This window comes from Asparagus officinalis, chromosome 7 (genome assembly GCF_001876935.1).
Source record: "Asparagus officinalis chromosome 7, Aspof.V1, whole genome shotgun sequence".
Classification (NCBI taxonomy): Eukaryota; Viridiplantae; Streptophyta; class Magnoliopsida; order Asparagales; family Asparagaceae; genus Asparagus; species Asparagus officinalis.
Window position 1 is genome coordinate 57,243,577 of NC_033800.1, and position 18,335 is coordinate 57,261,911.

General features: G+C 37.5%; 1 protein-coding gene across 1 annotated transcript; it reads right to left on the minus strand.

Annotated features, from left to right (window-relative positions):
• On the minus strand, positions 1,240 to 17,616 carry LOC109848818 (mRNA-capping enzyme-like). The gene is made up of 12 exons (XM_020418502.1): positions 17,472 to 17,616; positions 17,181 to 17,390; positions 15,186 to 15,302; positions 9,030 to 9,079; positions 7,383 to 7,545; positions 7,160 to 7,279; positions 4,213 to 4,341; positions 4,027 to 4,125; positions 2,923 to 3,012; positions 2,711 to 2,795; positions 2,326 to 2,456; positions 1,240 to 1,691 (listed from the first exon to the last, which is right to left on the minus strand). The coding sequence occupies exons 1-12, from the start codon at positions 17,598 to 17,600 to the stop codon at positions 1,554 to 1,556; spliced, it is 1,461 nt and encodes a 486-aa protein (XP_020274091.1). The 5' UTR covers positions 17,601 to 17,616; the 3' UTR covers positions 1,240 to 1,553.

The window sequence follows — 18,335 nt, forward strand, 5'->3', positions numbered from 1 at the left end:
CCAATGACCTAATTTCCCCAAAACCCTAACCCTAGCTGGCATCTCCGAACCCAAGACCAATGATCAATGACCTAAGTTCTCACGCAACCTAGAAGTATGGGTTGGAGAGTTATTTAGATCGCTTCTTTTCACCTGGAGTATGGGCTGATTGATCAGATCCTAGACCAACCAGAATCAAGGCTGATGCACCTCGCAAGGAAGTAGCAGGGGCAGGCCTTGGTTAAGCTTGTGTATATCTATGCTCCTGCTACTGAAGCAGTGCTCGAGCAAGTATCTCATTTTTTTAATGCCTTTTTATAGTTCTCAAGGACTACTAATATTATCTGTAATTTGCGGTGTGATTGTAACAGTTTTAATCTAATGTATCCAATAACAAGATTCTCATGAGATGAAGCGTGGCGAGTTAAAGAGTTCTTTTGTTCTTCTTTCATGGTTTTCATAGAGATGCAGATGTTTAAATTAAAGGTTATATTTGTTAAGCACTCTTCACATGTTTTCCAAGTGAGAAAAAATAATCCATGTGAATCGTTTCTCGTGTTTCTTTTTCTCGTGTATGATCCTTATTCATCGTTCAAAAAAAAAAACCCATAGCGTATGTGTTTCTTTCATTACACTGACTCGTGTCGTAAAATTTCAACTTCAGATGGATGATACTGACCTTTTTTTTTCTGGCTGGAGATGACTTTGCGTTTTCATTCTTTGCACTTGTCAACCACATGCATTTCGCTCGCCTTTGATCCAAGTATAATGTGACATAATGTCAGCAAATAATAATAATAAGAGGGTTTGGAAAAACAAATACATCAGCAAGTGAGAGAAAAAAAAAATAAAAATAGAGAGCTGGCGCATCCAATATTTGTTCAGACAAATTCCTCTGACCCAGCTCTCAACTTAAAACTCATCGGAAGCAAATCACACAGCAGACAAGCTCAGGTTGTTAGGCTGCGAAAGTACCGCGCAACAATTCACTCGTGATTTTGTGGAAGTTTCCTCCTGAGGATTCCAAGAGTTGACGACCACAGGCCATGACCTTTTCGGTAGAAATATAATTCTTCTGCCCTGCTTGGCATGTTAACTTGCATCTGGAGAGAGAGAATAATATAGAAATACTCGCCACCATTGCTGAAGCCCATACGAGTAATCCCGTTCTCATCATATAAATAACTCGCTCAAATTTTCCATCTGACCGTTCTTGTTAGACTCAAAAATAATAACAAGAACACCCTCCTCACATTATGGAGACCTAAATGCCATTTATTTATTTAATCACCTCATCACAATCAACCGCGTGATAACTACACCATCTTGCATTTCTACACTCATAAAAGTCTTGCCAATCTACGTGTCTTCCTAAAAAAACATATATCTGAGAGAGAAGAAGACGCTCATAATACTTTCTACTCGAACTATGCTTGTAAAATATAAGACCCAGTCGAACAATAGTTCTACAAAAACAGATCCTATAATTACACATCTATACTACTAGATACAAGTAGTAGCCAGTAAAGGCCCTAGCTATTTACTCCAGGCACTATCTTGAGAACATTTTTTTTTCACCTACGGCGATGCTGGTGAAGCCTCTGAGCTTCTGCTACCGCTATCCTATCTGCATACATTGGGAGGCGAACTATCTCTGCAATCTCAGCGAGCAATACTTCCTCCGTAATATTGTCCTTGATACTGCGCATAACCTGTGTCCATCACCAAAATTATTAAGTGAAGATTTTCTTTTTGAAAAACTTACAAGGATGATTAAATACAGCTAAGGTGGAAAACTTATAAGAATGATTAAATAAAGGTAAGTTGCATATGAACCAACCACCCCCCTCAAAGAGAGAGAGAGAGAGAGAGAGAGAGAGAGAGAGAGAGAGAGAGAGAGAGAGAGAGAGAGAGAGACCCCCAACCAACAAATAAAAAACTCCAAAAAAACCCTCATTTATATAGCCGACCCAAAATTTTGGATAAAGGCTTTGTTGTTGTTGTAACCCCCTCAATTCATGTGGAACAGGGGTGCTCGCGATTATCTTACTAGAAATGGCATTTCACAGGTGCTAAAAATGAGTTAGGGGGATTTGGTGCAACTGAAGGTACGGATGCAAGGATTATAAGCAACTCACCCATACATAATACATGAAATCATATAATTTGTTAAAAATAGATATTCTCTCAGAACCTTTTGTGTAAACCAATAAGTAATTTATTTGAATATACTATATCTCAATTCTTCCCAAAATCTTTACTGATAAATTGTATTCCCATTTCTCTTGGATCTCAATGAAATTTTCCATGTGAAATTCAGGCATGAGCAGTTTGCATTAAGTTTACCTTTCTGTAAGTGTTGATATCATTTGGAGTGGATTTATCCACTCTAACACGCATACACACCCAGCTGTCGGCATCTGCATCCCAGCAGCACTCAATGATCTTGCCAGAGAGGGAAGAGATGTCCTCATCACCTACAAATAAGTGAGGTCTCAGAACAAAATCATAAATGATAATGCTAAAAATATATTCCTTTTATGCGGAGACCCATGGCATTCAAAATATCCGTGATACCATACAAACACCTACTATTGATGCAGAAAACCTGATTCGGACAAAAACATAATATATACAGGGTCCACATAGAATGTTTGAGCCACTAATGACTAATTTACATGTGCTATAGATGATTACGAATAGTTATGCAAGAATATAACAAATGACTGACCTCCAAATACAATTTGAGCTCCATCCATAAGCTTCTTTTTTCCTCTCTCATTAAAAAAAAGCAATTGTCGGTTCTCACTTCCCACCTGCGCATGCAGAAATATATCATAAAAGACTCAAACTTCACATGAGGATCACAAACATGCAAACAACACAGCAGGACAGAAAACATGTCTTACAAAAGATACAAGAACTAAAGCAAATAATGAATACCTCAAAAAGGAAATCAACTGAGTTCATTTGAGGATATTTCCATTTCAGAAGCCCTTCATGGGTACGGGGTACATATGGATCATCCCAGCCCTGGACAAAAGAACCATGATAATAATTGCTACATCAGTGCATTTTACGGTAATTTCAAGAAGAAAAAAGAGGAATTGATCACATTAAATCTTATATACCCTGCAACCATACTGATGATGGTAAAATTCCAATACTATTAAAGAAGCATTCACATTTTAGTGCCCTACATAAAACAATAACGTGAAAAGGCCACAATCATGGTCTAGAGACGTGCTGCATCAGCATTTGTGAGAAGCCCTACCACAAAGATACCTAAAATCAGCTTTGCGAGAGGCGCCACAACATGCCCTCACTGAGTTATTCCCTATCCCTGATCTTCCTTCTATTCTTTTTCTCTTTCCTTCTCTTCCTCTAATCTTATCTATTCTCTCTCTCTCCCATCTCTCGCAGCCAGCAAGGCAGCAACAACAATTAGTTGCCTGCTGCTCTGTCATTTATATGAAGCAGCGGCAAGATGCCAGTGCATCAGGGAGAAACAGCAGCTGCTTCTACTTGCGCGTTGCTGCCAAAGATGTGAAACAGGGAAATTTTGAAATAGAGGGAAAACGAAAGAATATAGAGAAAAGGAGATGAGGGATCCTGTCCTCAGCAAGCACTTGAACCCCATGATGAAAAGCCCAACCACCATAATGCACACTGAGTTGGGTTATATTGTCATGCATTTTTTTACGAAACAGAAATCCTGAGGACTTCCTGTTTCTAATAAGAAACTCTGAAGGCTTAATGTTGGAAAATTAACGAACTGCAGCAAGCTCTTGAACCCCATGATGAAAAGCCCAACCACCATAATGCATACTGAGTTGGGTTACATTGTCATGCATTTTTTAACGAAACAGAAATCCTGAGGTCTTCCTTTTTCTAATAAGAAGCTCTGAAGGCTGAATGTTGGAAAATTAACGAACTGCACGGTTAATAAAGAAAAGCACTTGCTATGAGACTAAGTGCTGAGGTTAGACACATAATTCATACACCAATGCAGAAAAGCAAAAATGAAATGATAGCATGATCAGGTACCTGAAAAATAAGGCCATCAGCTTCGTGACAAAGATTTGGTATAAAGTCTTTTAGCAGCTTATTAACTGTAGATAGTAACCAAAATCCCTTCTGCCTAACCTGTCAACTCCTAATAATTAGTTAGTTGAAGAGGAAAAATCATGAAAAAGCACGACTACTAAATGAATCAATGGCTAATCTCCTTACTGCAAATGGCTCCATGTCATATCTATATATTGGGTTGCATTTACCCTCGCTTTCAAACTGTTTCCTTTCATGATTTCTAGGTCGAATTACTTCTTCCTCAAGTAGTTTCCACCTTTCAGAAAAGGGCAGCTGCAAGAGTAAATAACAGGATAGGATAACAATTATTTGATGTCATATAGAGTAAACAATAAAGAAATAATGATAGGTCAATCTTATGCTAATCAAAACCAAGAGAAACTGATAGACAAAATTGAAAATATATATATTTACAAAAAACAGGCTGGTACGATGTCCATGTAGAGAATTGTTCAGATTATTTGGGGGGAAAATACATATCAAGAGTAGCATTTGTCTTATGCAAATGTAACTAGAAGACTGAAAATCCTTATTGGCTGCACACAATAAAAGTCTTTGATGTTGCAACTGTCAAGAGACAAAAAATAAAATAAACTAAAAAAATATTTTAAATCAACAATCATGTTAGCCTTTTATTTTGCTTTCATTTTTTTGGATGTGTGAAAGTTTGTTAGTGACTCTTTTGAATCCTTTTGATGAGGTGTGGTACAGAGCCCTGCTAGAACTAGGAGAAGTTAAACAAACACAGATCGAGGTACTAAAAATTATACAAGGTTATCGATAGCGGATAGCGTCGCGTAGCGGTTAGGCATCGCTAAGGCTATTTGGGGCTATTGCGGCAAAATAGCGGTAAAAAACACAAAATCAAATAGCGGTCTAATTTTGATATGTGTAAATACTAAAAAAAATTAAAGAAAAATCTAGAAAATCTAAAAGTGCATATTTGATGATTTAAAGAGATCCTAAACATGAAATAGACATGTAATCGTCACATAATACAAAAGACGGCCGGAGGAAGTCAAAGAGTTGTCGTCTTCGAGAAGATGAGCTAAGCGGTGAGAGAACTGTCCTAGGAGGAGCTCACGGTGAAGGAGGTGAGAGGAAGTGCTGAGTTAGGTGCCAGAGGTTATGAGAGGCGGCGGGAGCACGCTGAAAATCGTGGGAGGTGGTGGAATGCAATGGTTAAAGGTAGGGTTTAATTTTAAAAAAATAAACCCTACACCACTTTTAAATAGCAGTCAAAAAGCGAAATTTGCACGCAATCGCCCGCTATTTACCGTTAGGGCGTGCTATTGGTAGCTTTTGCGAACGAAAAGCACATATTAATACGTCACCGCTATTGGGCGATAGCGTAGAGGGAAGGGACCGCTAACGCTATTAGCGCCGCTATTGCGAGGCTATTTACCACTATTTTTAACAGTGAAATTATATGATACACACCAACTTCAAAAGAGATGGCCCTTTGAAAAATGATTCTTTTAACAGACTACAAACATGTTTCGCCATTAACCTTATACGTTTCAATTAGCTAGTTTAGCTGCAAGGAAGGACTTGTGAAGTAATTGGAATCAGAAGCAATTTTTGCAGTGACATGACCCATGGATATGATAACAGTAACTGTCAGCTTACACTTACTAATGGAACTAAAAAAAAGATACTCACGTGCTTGTACACACATTAAGGGCATAGACCTGGATAACAAGGATGTCAATTAAGTCCAAAGGTAAAAACCAAGAAATTAGTAGGATGCCTAATTCACACAACTGGCAACTAACTTAAGAAAAGTCTTTCATCGCCAGACCCAAAGCCTAGTATTTTTCCAGGTGTTTAGGGAATATAAAGAAACTCCAAGTACCACCTATCTAGAATCCTAAAATTAGTTCAACTCATAATTGTCTTCTGATATATTCAATGAATGGAAACCGAGATACGTATTAGAATAAAGAACTAAATAAAATCCAGAAGCAACTAAGAATAGAAGTCATAAGTTGACCTTGATGATCTGGTCTTTACACATAAGAGCACTCATGTCTGTCGTTCATTTCCTCTTGTAGTTTTCATTTGGGTATTTAACTGCTAACTGCTCACAGACTTTCCCAGAGAAATTATTTGTCAGTTTAAGGTTTACCTTGATCTCAATTATATAATCATTTTTTCCCTGTTTATTTAAGAGATATTCCATAAAATCTAGTTGTTTTTTCATGTATTTTCTCCTGAACTTGTTTTTCACTATTATAAAAAGCTGAGACATTTTTTTGCTGAAGTTGGATATAGAAACTATGATGCAATGAGGCACACTATGATTAATCAAGGGTAAAGCCCTTGCTACAAAAGCCACCCAGCACTTTAAGTTGCGAAGATGCACCTCACACGCACACCCACACAGCGCACGCACACACATAAGCACCTTTAAGTGCTTGAGTCAGATGCTTGCAGGAATAATTTTCCAAAAATATTATTTAAACTCATACATGAGCTCATACACGCACATGCGCACACACGAGCAGACATATAGTGTCCACACATGTTCACAGAAATCTTTCATTCTTCTAGTGATAATACCGCTTCTAAATTACCAATTAACCATAATATACCCTACAAAGTACAAACATTAAAAAATCCACATGGGATTAGTTTCATGGATCAACATAATCCATCAGCTTTTTCAGAATTTTCTAGGATCAGTTCTCAACTTTGATTCCCGCAGACTCCCAACAGATTTTGTCAACAAAACATGACAATAAAAAGATGCTGCATGAAATGAACCAGATGAGTTGACACGATGAGATTTTATTAGAACTATACTTTTTTCTCCAAATCCCGATGTAGAATGCTCACTGAAAAACCTTAAAATTTTGTCTTTTAGATACCTAATGAGTCATAGAATACTATTAGCACAACTCATTTAATGTACAATTGTTATCTTCAATAATAATTTAATATTCCTTTAATATTCGTCAACCAACATATTGAGGCATTTATGCAAGAAATAGCTAACTAGAGGAAGTACAGAAACTGGTGGCACATAATCTTAACTTGATGGCGGATAAATGTAAATCAAATTAACCATTTCCATGAGAAGATCTCTGACCTTTACTACAGAACGAGAACTAAGTGCCACCAAATCATATATCAGATATCTTCTCTTAAGTCCAGAAGGTATTTTGTCGATAACCATTTCTCCGTCAAGCAATGTCAAGTTATGGAAGCCCTTGCAAAAATGAAATTTTGAGACATTCAGATCAAGAGTTGACTTTTAATATAAACTAAAATTGACATTTTGACAAGCTAAACAAGGATCAGTACGTACCAACCTCATTAATATTCTTCATAGGAAATCGCATCTGGATTCTACGGAAAGTAAAATTTCGATCAATTAGGTAGCAGCCATGGGTGGTAATAAGCATCATATACCGGGTCCCGTCAGCTTTCCATGTAGCATAATAATAGCGTTGCCTAAGTAATTGCAGATTCTCCCTGCATATGGATCACAATGTTCAGAGATGAAGTCCAGATAATATAAAATGTTGTAAATAACACAACAATAATTTATTTGAAGCAGATAATTTACACAAATTGCAATTATTTGTTTAGTAGAGCATTAATATAAGAAGTCAGACGATATCTACGTGACCATAGCTTGATTTTATCCCAGATTCAGCACAAACATTCATTGTCTTACTTGGTTTTGCTTGCTAGGGATAAACACTTCTTCAGGCATTTAAGGTGTAAGACCAACTTTCGACTTGAACAGGCCTGGGCACTAGATATTAATGTACTGCAATACTTAAGATGGATGCAGGTTTTGTGAGTGGAGGTGGCATAACCAGGAATCCTTGAAAATAATAAAGGAGAAAAAAGGGTTAGCTATGAATAAGGGTCAGACACACTTAGAACCCTCTGAAGACAGAAGGATATTGTAAGAGGTTAAACTATCAGTGGACCCATAAGCTTCTTCTATCTTGTGCCGGAAGTGGATTAGGAATGGGTAAAAAGAACATTTGCGTACAACACCAAGTCACTAACAAATATGGAAACCTTTGTTCACCTAAAAAATACTGCAAAACGAAGTGTAATTTATACTTTTGACACAATATAAATGCTGTATACAATGTACAGATCACTATTTATCTTTTTTCATATTGGAATAACAAATCAACACATTTATTTCAGTCACACATACATATTTAAAAAAAAATGTGCATAGTAGTCCTCTTCGTAGATATCATTTGAGTCACATACACATCTGTGTCGGATTTTGACAGTCATGTCCGTGCCCTAAAAGCATGTTGAACAGCCTGCTTAACACTAAAAAATGCTCCATTTGACCAAAGAGCAAAAAGCTGTGTGCCAATCAAACCAACTGCAGTTTAGAGGAAAATTGGTTGCTCATTACAAGTACGACTGAGTATCAATTTTGAGATCAACTCTATTAGCTGGTAGTCAGCATCAGCTAGAGGTATGGGTCAAGGTCTAGGAAAAATCACTTAAAGAGAAAAGTAAAACAATGAATAAATTCAGGAAGATAATTTTATAGGAGGGGATAGGAGATGCAGAAGAGCCAAAAGGACATTGGATAACAACATATGAAAGAATGGACAACATAAATTGAAGCATCCCGGCCCATGCAGCATGGATTCAGAACAAAAATAGTAACAAAAAGTGTGACAACATAAATTGAAGCATCCCGGCCCATGCAGCATGGATTCAGAACAAAAATAGTAACAAAAAGTGTGTACTAGAGAACACATGCACCCAAGAATTTATCCAGCGATGCAGAACAACATCAATTCGATCTTGAAACAAGCGAGCTTCGACTGAAATCTTAATCTTTAGCCGTTGAATTTCATGGTTATTAGGCTTTGATGTGGTTAATTTTTTAAAATTATTTGGTACCATTACATACCAAAGAAATTCCTCCAATACTTCAATATAGAATGAATGGTATAGGAAAACTAAACCTGTTGAGAGAAACAGGATGTGATCCCGGAAATTGTGCATTTCCTCTCCCCTGTAATCATGAAAAACAGAATAGCATAAGTGAAACAGCTTCATGAATGGTCACAAGATATAAACTATTTTAACTTTCAACACATCTAAAATCTCGATACTTCCGTAAGGAACAAGAAATCAAAGATGAATCAGATATATTATAGATCACAACATAATAATCGACACTGCTGTTAACTGTTTCACAAACAGGAATGACACTTTCACATGAGCAAACACAAATTATATTCAGCAAAATCTAAAGTTTATGCCATAAAGCAGAGAGGGTGAAGCACTAAAACTAAAGAAAGGACAAAAGGAAAAAAAAAACCAAGTTTTTATTGACAATCAAAGATCACCACTAACAGACAATGAAAATGTGGTCATTCAGTTTAAATGTACACGAATGTCCTCTTTTTTTTCTTTAAATGCTGAACTGAACCCTATCTTTCTATATGTAGGATTTTCTTTTTCCTTTTTTTTGGGTTTTTTTGGCACAAGTTGATTGCTACGTTCAAAAATGACTTCTAAGTGGCTATAATCCACCAACTTACATTTGAAAATCAGAAGACCATGGTTCTCCAAATTTATCAGAAAGAAAAGTCTGCAGCCTTCTGAACTTCTCTCCTGGTACCAACTATTTCACTTCCACCCCCACCCCCCCACAAAAAAAAAAAAAAAAAAAAAAACAACAAAAAACAAAAGCACTAATGTTTTTCTCTCCATGTTTCATTTGTGTTCTATATTGGAAACTTAGGTAGGTCAATACTATATGATAATGTTAATCTCACGCTTTGGAGGACTATATGAGATACTACTATAATTTTGTGGTAAGATCTGAACTTAAGGTTTAGTATTAGCACACATTTTTTGCTCCATATAATAAAAAACACTTAGCATAATGGTCATACTATTCCTTTTTTAATGACATGATGCCCACATTGCCATTCTCCTCCCGTACTGTAATTATGCTAAGAAAAATAACACATCTGGCTAAAAGAGACTCCGTAGGCATTTAGATGAAACTCAATGATGTATCGTTTTTAGTCCCATTGGGCAGGAAAGGGTTTTTTCATGTGAAAGATGTTCCAATAAAATTGGGTACCATGGTTCTTTCTCCAAAATTATCAGAGAGAAAAGTCTTGATACGAGTCGCCGTGCGAGCACCCTTAATCGCGGAATTATCAAGAGTGGGTTGAGAAGAGGATGACAGAAACACAAGCACAATTCAGTATATGGCGAAGGAAAATACCTTCTCTAGATTATGAGTATGAAAAGATTACAATCCCTCTCTCACAATCTCACTAGAATCGAGAACAAACTCTCAATTCTCTCTAAACCCTAATACAATGATTAGAATCTCTCTAGATCAAAGAACAACCTCTCAGATCTCTTCTCTGATTACAATCTGAGTAATTAATCCTAGAAAAGTCGTGTTTCTATTTATAACAAACAGAAATCCTAAACAGTGCAGGAAAACAAGCCCAGGCCCAAAACCGACATGCGATCGACCGCCGAACCATGTGCGGTCGACCGGACCGAACACCCGAGACTGAATATGCATTACAGGGTTTTGGCGGTCGACCGTAGAACCCATCGCAGTCGACCGTGAAAAGTCCAGAGGCTAACCCTCAGTCTGTGCATGTTCACGGTCGATCGCAGTGCCATGCGCGGTCGACCGGACATCAATAAAATTGTTTTTCCTGTCTTTTTCTGAACTCTTCGACTTCGCCGCCTCCGACTTTGTCTACGACTCCTCTACACTATTCTCAAGATACCATGAGAATCACTATCCTCAAACTCCCATGAGGATCGCTAAGCTCCTGAAGAGAAGATACACCCATATCATGGGTCCCCCTTTTAGGAACTTGAAGTCCCGTTCAAGTTAGAACTTCAGCTGAGGAAACTCTCGAGCTCCTCCATCTTTTCTGCACTATCTGGCCTTGCTAGGAACCTGATATCGGCGTACAACTGAAAACGACTCATTCGCTCCTCGCATTGTCGTAGCCGTCTTCCGCTCCAACACGCAATCCTCTTTCGATGGCTTTTCTCGAAGTCTAATGCATAGCGAGACAAACCTCTTGCTTGCATTCACTAGCCTCTTCGCTCGCGTCACCGTCCCCAAGCTTGTCTCCCTCGGAAGAGATGCCGAATCAAATATGAACTTTTCACCACCTTTGATGAATGTATACTTCTGAGCCCGCCTCTCGTAGATCGCATATCTATCCCATAAGTACGAATTACCCAGTATAATCTGACAAACATCTAATGGAACTACATCGCACGTGACCTCGTCAATATACGACTCATGGAGCGCAAATCTGACAGTACATTGATCAACTACACTCAGTTTCTCCTTCTAAATCCACCCCAATGGATAGGGCTTCGGATGCTTGAGCGTCTTCAGACCCAGCTTCTGTACCAAAGCCTCAGATATCAAATTCTTCTCGCTACCCGAATCAACTATGACATCAACCAAACTGGTCTTCACTTGCAACTTAAGAACAAAGAGCTGCTCTCTCGGGTCATCGTCCTCTTTCGTGGTCTGTTTTCCCGCCATAAGGTTGAGACTTCCGTTGGGCTCTGTCATCCCCGGGATCTCTTTCGGACCTTGAGCTACCACGTATGCATTTTTCTCCTCTTTCTTCTTCAACCCTCTTGGTTTGAGATGATGATACTTCTCCCAGCACCGATCAGCAACATGCCCTGTCTTCTCGCAGTGACCACAAATCAACCCTGCTTTCCCTGGATCACCCTTCTTCCCCTCCTTATATTTAGAACCACTAGACTCGCCTCTCGTCTGTTTGGAGTCTCCTTTAGTCTCGTTGCCCTTCTTCTGTCTGCCTTCAATGGCAATGGCCTTCACGCTCGCCTCTGCGATAGTCTCGACCGTGAACAGCTTCATCTCCTTCCGGATGTAGTCGCTTAATCCCGCCATATACTTCATGAACACGAAATATTCCTCTGTCGTAATGTTAAGGATCATCGCCTGCTGCTAGAATTCCGTGATGTATTCTTGAACGGTTTGATTGACTCTTTGGCGCAAACCGTACCACTTGTACCAACGCTCTTCAAGGAATCCTACCGAATAGAATTGCTTCCTCAGTAGTTCCTTAAACTTGTTCCACGATACCGTCTTCTTCTCCTGCTTGCAGTAGGATTTTCACCACGTCAACGCATGCCCAGAAAGCTTCAAAGTCACGAACACAATCTTCTCTTTTGACGAGTAGCCATAAAGAGTAAAATACGTCTCCATCCGTTCGATCCAGTCATCAAGCCTCTCGACGTCAACACTCCTATCATAAATAAGAATCTTCACCTTGAAGTCAATCTTCAGGTTCTGATAAGAATTCTTACCCCCTTGATGCAACGCAGCCTTAACGGTCTCCTCCCCCTCGTCGAAATCTGAATCTACTCTCTTCACATCGGACTCAACAATTTTTTTCGAAGAAGATTCAACTTGTTTGTCACCTCCATGGATAAAACTAACGAGTTGTGTGAGAGTCGAACCTATCGTCTCGATCTGCTTCTCCAATGCATCAATCCTCGCTGAATTGTCTCCTTCAGCCATCTTCTTCTTCCTTAAAACCTGGACTCCTTCCAATAAAATAAGGATCTCGCCAAGCTTCTTATATTACGATCGAGTAAGAACCATACACAGGTTCCCCCTTCACAGGATCTAATCGTTATGATACCAACTTGATACGAGTCGCCGTGCGAGCACCCTTGATCGCGAAATTATCAAGAGTGGATTGAGAAGAGGATGACAGAAACACAAGCACAATTCAGTATATGGCGAAGAAAAATACCTTATCTAGATTATGAGTATGAAAAGATTACAATCTCTCTCTCACAATCTCACTAGAATCGAGAACAAACTCTCAATTCTCTCTAAACCCTAATACAATGATTAGAATCTCTCTAGATCAAAGAACAACCTCCCTGATCTCTTCTCTGATTACAATCTGAGTAATTAACCCTAGAAAAATCGTGTTTCTATTTATAACAAACAAAAATCCTAAACAGTGCAGGAAGACAAGCTCAGGCTCAAAACCGACACGCGGTCGACCGCCGAACCATGTGCGGTCGACTGGACCGAACTCCCGAGACTGAATATGCATCACAAGGTTTTGGCGGTCGACCGCAGAACCCATCGCGGTCGATCGTGAAAAGTCCAGAGGCTAACCCTGAGTCTGTGCATGTTCGCGGTCGACCGCAGTGCCATGCGCGGTCGACCAGACATCAATAAAATTGTTTTTCTTGTCTTTTTCTGAACTCTTCGACTTCGCCGCCTCCCACGACTTTGTCCACGACTCCTCTACACTATTCTCAAGATACCATGAGAATTACTATCCTCAAACTCCCATAAGGATCGCTGAGCTCTTGAAGAGAAGATACACCCGTATCAAGTCTATACCATTCTGAACTTCTCTCCAACTACCAAATTTTCTCAATTTTTTTCTCCAACGAATTGACATGGTTTCTCCATATATTTCATTCGCGTTCTACACCTCCTAGGTACAATAATATTATATGCTAATATTGATACCATGCTTTGGAGCAATATATAAGATGCAATTTATTTTGGGGTAAGATCTGATGCATAGAAATTATGGCTTGTATTAGCATACAACTTTTTGCACCCTATAGTAACCAACATTTAGCATAATGGTCATACTAGTTCTCTTATAAGTGGAAATAAACCAAATAATTAACAAATACTTTGTTAATTGTTTGAGAAACTATTAGGTTATATTCGATTCAATAGTTCATTTAACACTAAACAAATAGTTTTAGTATTTGAATTCTTAAAACAAATAGAATTTAACAGATGCATATTCAATTTGTTTGTTTACCAAATATTCGTTTAAACCTTCATCGCCTATAATTTGTATTATCACACACATGATGTTAATATTTTCAACCCACTTACATTTTCTACTCTTCATCGCCTATAATTTGTATTATCACACACATGATGTTAATATTTTCAACCCACTTACATTTTCTACTTAATATCTATATACTAATTCTGAGATACACACATGATGTTAATATTTTCAACCCACTTACATTTTCTACTTAATATCTATATACTAATTCTGAGATACTTAAAGCGTACTAAATCACTTTTCTAACAAAATATTCAAATTAAATATATATACATCACAATTATAAAGGAATAATTTTCAATTATAAATTTAAATACTACATGAAAATCAAATTCTTCAGCAAAATAAATATACTTAATATTCGATAATTATTCGTGAGTGTTCATGAATATTTATCAAATACCGAGTATTCAAGTTCAAAATTGAAACTCCAGAACTGGGTATCCGAATTCAGATTCGAATTGGAGAATATTAAACAAATACAAATACAAACAACTTAGCACTCTAATTAATTCCTTTCCACCCCTACTTATAATGACATAATGCACATATTGCCATTTTCCTTCCTTAAATTACCATTTTTAGCTAAAAGAGGGACTCCTTAGACATTTAGATGAAACTGCATGTTATGGGTAGATGAAACTGCATGTTATGGTTTTTTTAATCCACTGGGCCAGAAAAAAAATTCAGGTGAAAAACCTGAAAATTCGAGTCTTTAGACACTTCAATAAAAGTGGGGGACCATTTCCTATATTGACTGAAACCTAGGGAGTGTTCTGTCATTATTCCATGGTGCAAACTAGGACAAGACAACTATCAGCAAGAAGAACCTGCTATGTACCCTTAATTGGCCTGTTTGAAGGCAAAATCAGCAACTCATTTAAGCCTGAACCAAAGCTCATACGACCAACAAGAAACCCACCCAACTTCCCCCAGCCCAAAAACATCTTAGGAGAAAATGAAAAGCTATATTTCTCATATTTGCTACAGGGAAGTGCATCAACCGCTAACGTGCTAAGTACATAAAATATCCCATTTTGATCAATAAACACACAGAATTAAACTCTGTATGCAATTATAAGTAACATTGAATGGAGTTTGTAACCACTGACTTAATCTGAATTAAACATGTAATGCAAAAATTAAGACTATGACAGCAATCTAATTTGTCTCTGTAAATTGTGCATAAGGAGATATCCATGTGATAGATAAAAAAGACAGTTGCAGATTACATACAGTAGGAGTCAAATCAAATAACTGGTAACAAATATGGCGCATAGCATCTTGCTGGTCATAAGGTATTGGATCTCCTAGGACATCATCATTTGTTATCAGTGTGTTCTCCACATGTTCCTGCAAAATAAAAGCAGTACAAAAAAGTTAAGGAAAGGAGTTCATGGATGAACTAGACACATATGAGAACAAAGCAAGTTTCCAGTCTAGAAAAAGCCTGCCACATTAAGTAGATTTGTGGCCCAAACAAAGAAGTAGTACTTACATAACAGAGCAACACTGTTTACAACTGAGTACGTCTGCTCATACATAGTGTGATCTATGAAGTGAATAATATAGTATACAATTGAAAATGCCGGTTCATATGAAAGCAAGGCAGGAGTGTTAGGGATCACACACCTGCATGCATGTTGAAAGGTTTATTAAAGATATGTACGTCCTTGCATGTGGTAGAAGGTGGAAAAGCAATGCCCTTTACAATTTTTTAGTAGGAAAATTCTTATGTAGGCTTAGCCAGCACAAGGACAATATTTCTTTAAAACTACAATCACTGTGGATTCCAACCTCAATGGTTTATAAATTATAAGAACACACTTAGATTTTTTGGAACACGAAATATTTCAACTGGTACATATTAAAAAATTATATTTAAACATACACACATAAAATCTTCAGTAAGCCCAAAGAAAAACTAATAGATGTTTCTCGAAGTGAAAAAAAAGAAGGTAATTTACATACCCATACCTGATTCAATATGTTCAAAACTTTCTCAACCACGTATGATCTTAGAAAATTTACATGACATTCTGTGGAACAATTATAAGACCCGCAACATTTTATGGATCAGAAAGTTGGGCCATTAAAAAAATATGTGCAGAAAATGAGTGTAGTTGAGGTAAAAATGTTACAAGGACGAGTGGATATACATGCTAAGAGGATTTGAAATGAGTATAATCACAAGAAGCTGAAGACTGCTCCTATCGAGGATAAAATAAGAGAATCATTTGACAAGGTTTGGTTATGTGTAATGGAAGCCATAAATGCACCAATTAGGAGAAGTGAATAAATTATCATTCAGAGTGAAAGGACTAGAGTCAGGCCTAAGGAAAATTGGTTAGAAAACTGTTAAGAAGGATATGATAATGGTTAACTTAGTGGATAGAACTAATTTGAAGAGTAGGATTCATGCAGGCAATCCCAAAAAATTTGAGATAAACGATTTGTTGTTATTGTTGTATAAATTTACATGATAGTAGAGCATGTAAAGCATGCTATTCATCAGTGAATGGTATGATGAGTTTAGAAGTTGCAACTCTGGTTCATCTTATCACGACCTGATGGATTTTATTAAACTAGGACAAGAAATTGGTAACAAACCTTTTCCAAAGTGTAATGAATTGGAATAATGCAGTTTCAACATTATAATATTGGGTAATCTACATGAGAGAAGTGTGTAATGAATGCTACACATAAGATGAATATGATTATAAACATTTTGCCAGAAAATTATGGCGAATTAAACATTTTTCAGCCGCTGTGGACCATTAATAACTAGGACAACAGATAATCCTTCATTATATATGTAAGGCTGAAGAAAAGATTAAATGTGGACCATTAATAACTAGGACAACAGATAATCCTTCATTATATATGTAAGGCTGAAGAAAAGATTAAAAGAAAAGAGAAATGCAGTTTATTAACAGATAATCCTTCATTATATATGTAAGGCTGAAGAAAAGATTAAAAGAAAAGAGAAATGCAGTTTATTTCCATCACTAGCAATGTGAAGACTGACAACATATAAAGTAGGAAAGCCAGCATAATTAGAGTTAGTTCATCAAGCATCAAAGTTATGATGTTGCTTACATGAACTATTTCAACAAAACTAGCATAGTCCAGTCTAACAAGAGCATGAAAATACATAAAAGCTAAAGCCAATGCAGAATAGTAAAGACAAATTGTGAGCAACAAAGCTAAAACTCCCTTTGCTATACATACATGCAAAGGAGCGTGAGCGTCTGTATTTCCATCATCATCCTCATCTGGCATAGCTTCACCATTCAAATCAAGATCTGAAGGTCTCTTCCATTCTGGAGTGGGAGGACAAATCAAATTTTCAGGACTTTCATGGTAAAATGTGTACAGTGCTTCAATGTAATCTTGCTTGTAGATTCCTGGAGGCCGCTTCTGAGCAAATACGTTTACCGCCTGGCAAGCAAAAGATTATCAGCAATGGTGTGAACAAAACACAAAAGGCTCCTAATAAATACTCGTGTAACACACAAGTACCTCTGCTACATGCATAGGCTGTGAACGCATGAGGAAGTTGATAATCATGAAACCCGTACGATTATGCCCATGTGTACAGTGGACAAGAATATACTTCTTTGAGTGCTTATGACGGGAGAGGAACTGCATAACCTGACATGGGGAAAACAGAGACAAAATTATGAAGCATTTAAAGCTTTAGTTTCTGCAACTCTAAAAGCACATACACGAACATGATCGAATAATTATAAGATAAAAGTACTATGCGTTTGAAAGTACACCCACGACGCATGATGTTTTCAGGCTGCATGTTCCTGAAATCAGCTTTTGCATGTACTGGCTTGAGATGAAGTAAATTTGTGTCTTTCTTTTGTGTGTGGGGGGATGGGTGGTGGGTGGGTGTACGCGCGCTTGTGTGCAGGTGGGTGTACGCGCGCTTGTGTGCATTTTTTTCCCTTTTCTTGTTCCTTGCAAATGCATGTGTATATGTATGTATGCATCAATAGTTGTTGGTATTGCACAATACATAAGATTTGAGCATTAAAAGATATCTGATATGGTCTTACCAGTCAGTTCTACTTAACAATTGTATCAAGAAAAATACGATATATTTCACGTATCATTTCATACATCTAGAACAGTTTGGGTTATTGAGTCTTTTTCCAAGTTTTGAGTCCATTAATTATTTTCATTATGCCAAAGTCAAAATTTGGGCTTTTCCCACATCAGAGCCACAAAACTGGTTCCTCCAAATTACCTTTGACTCTCATGATAATGAATTTATCTGACATCATAGAAGACCTTCCCAATCCCCTTTGAGTGATTCAAATGTTTACAGATCCTCATCAAAGGCATTTGAAGATCCACAAAAGAACACCCACTCTC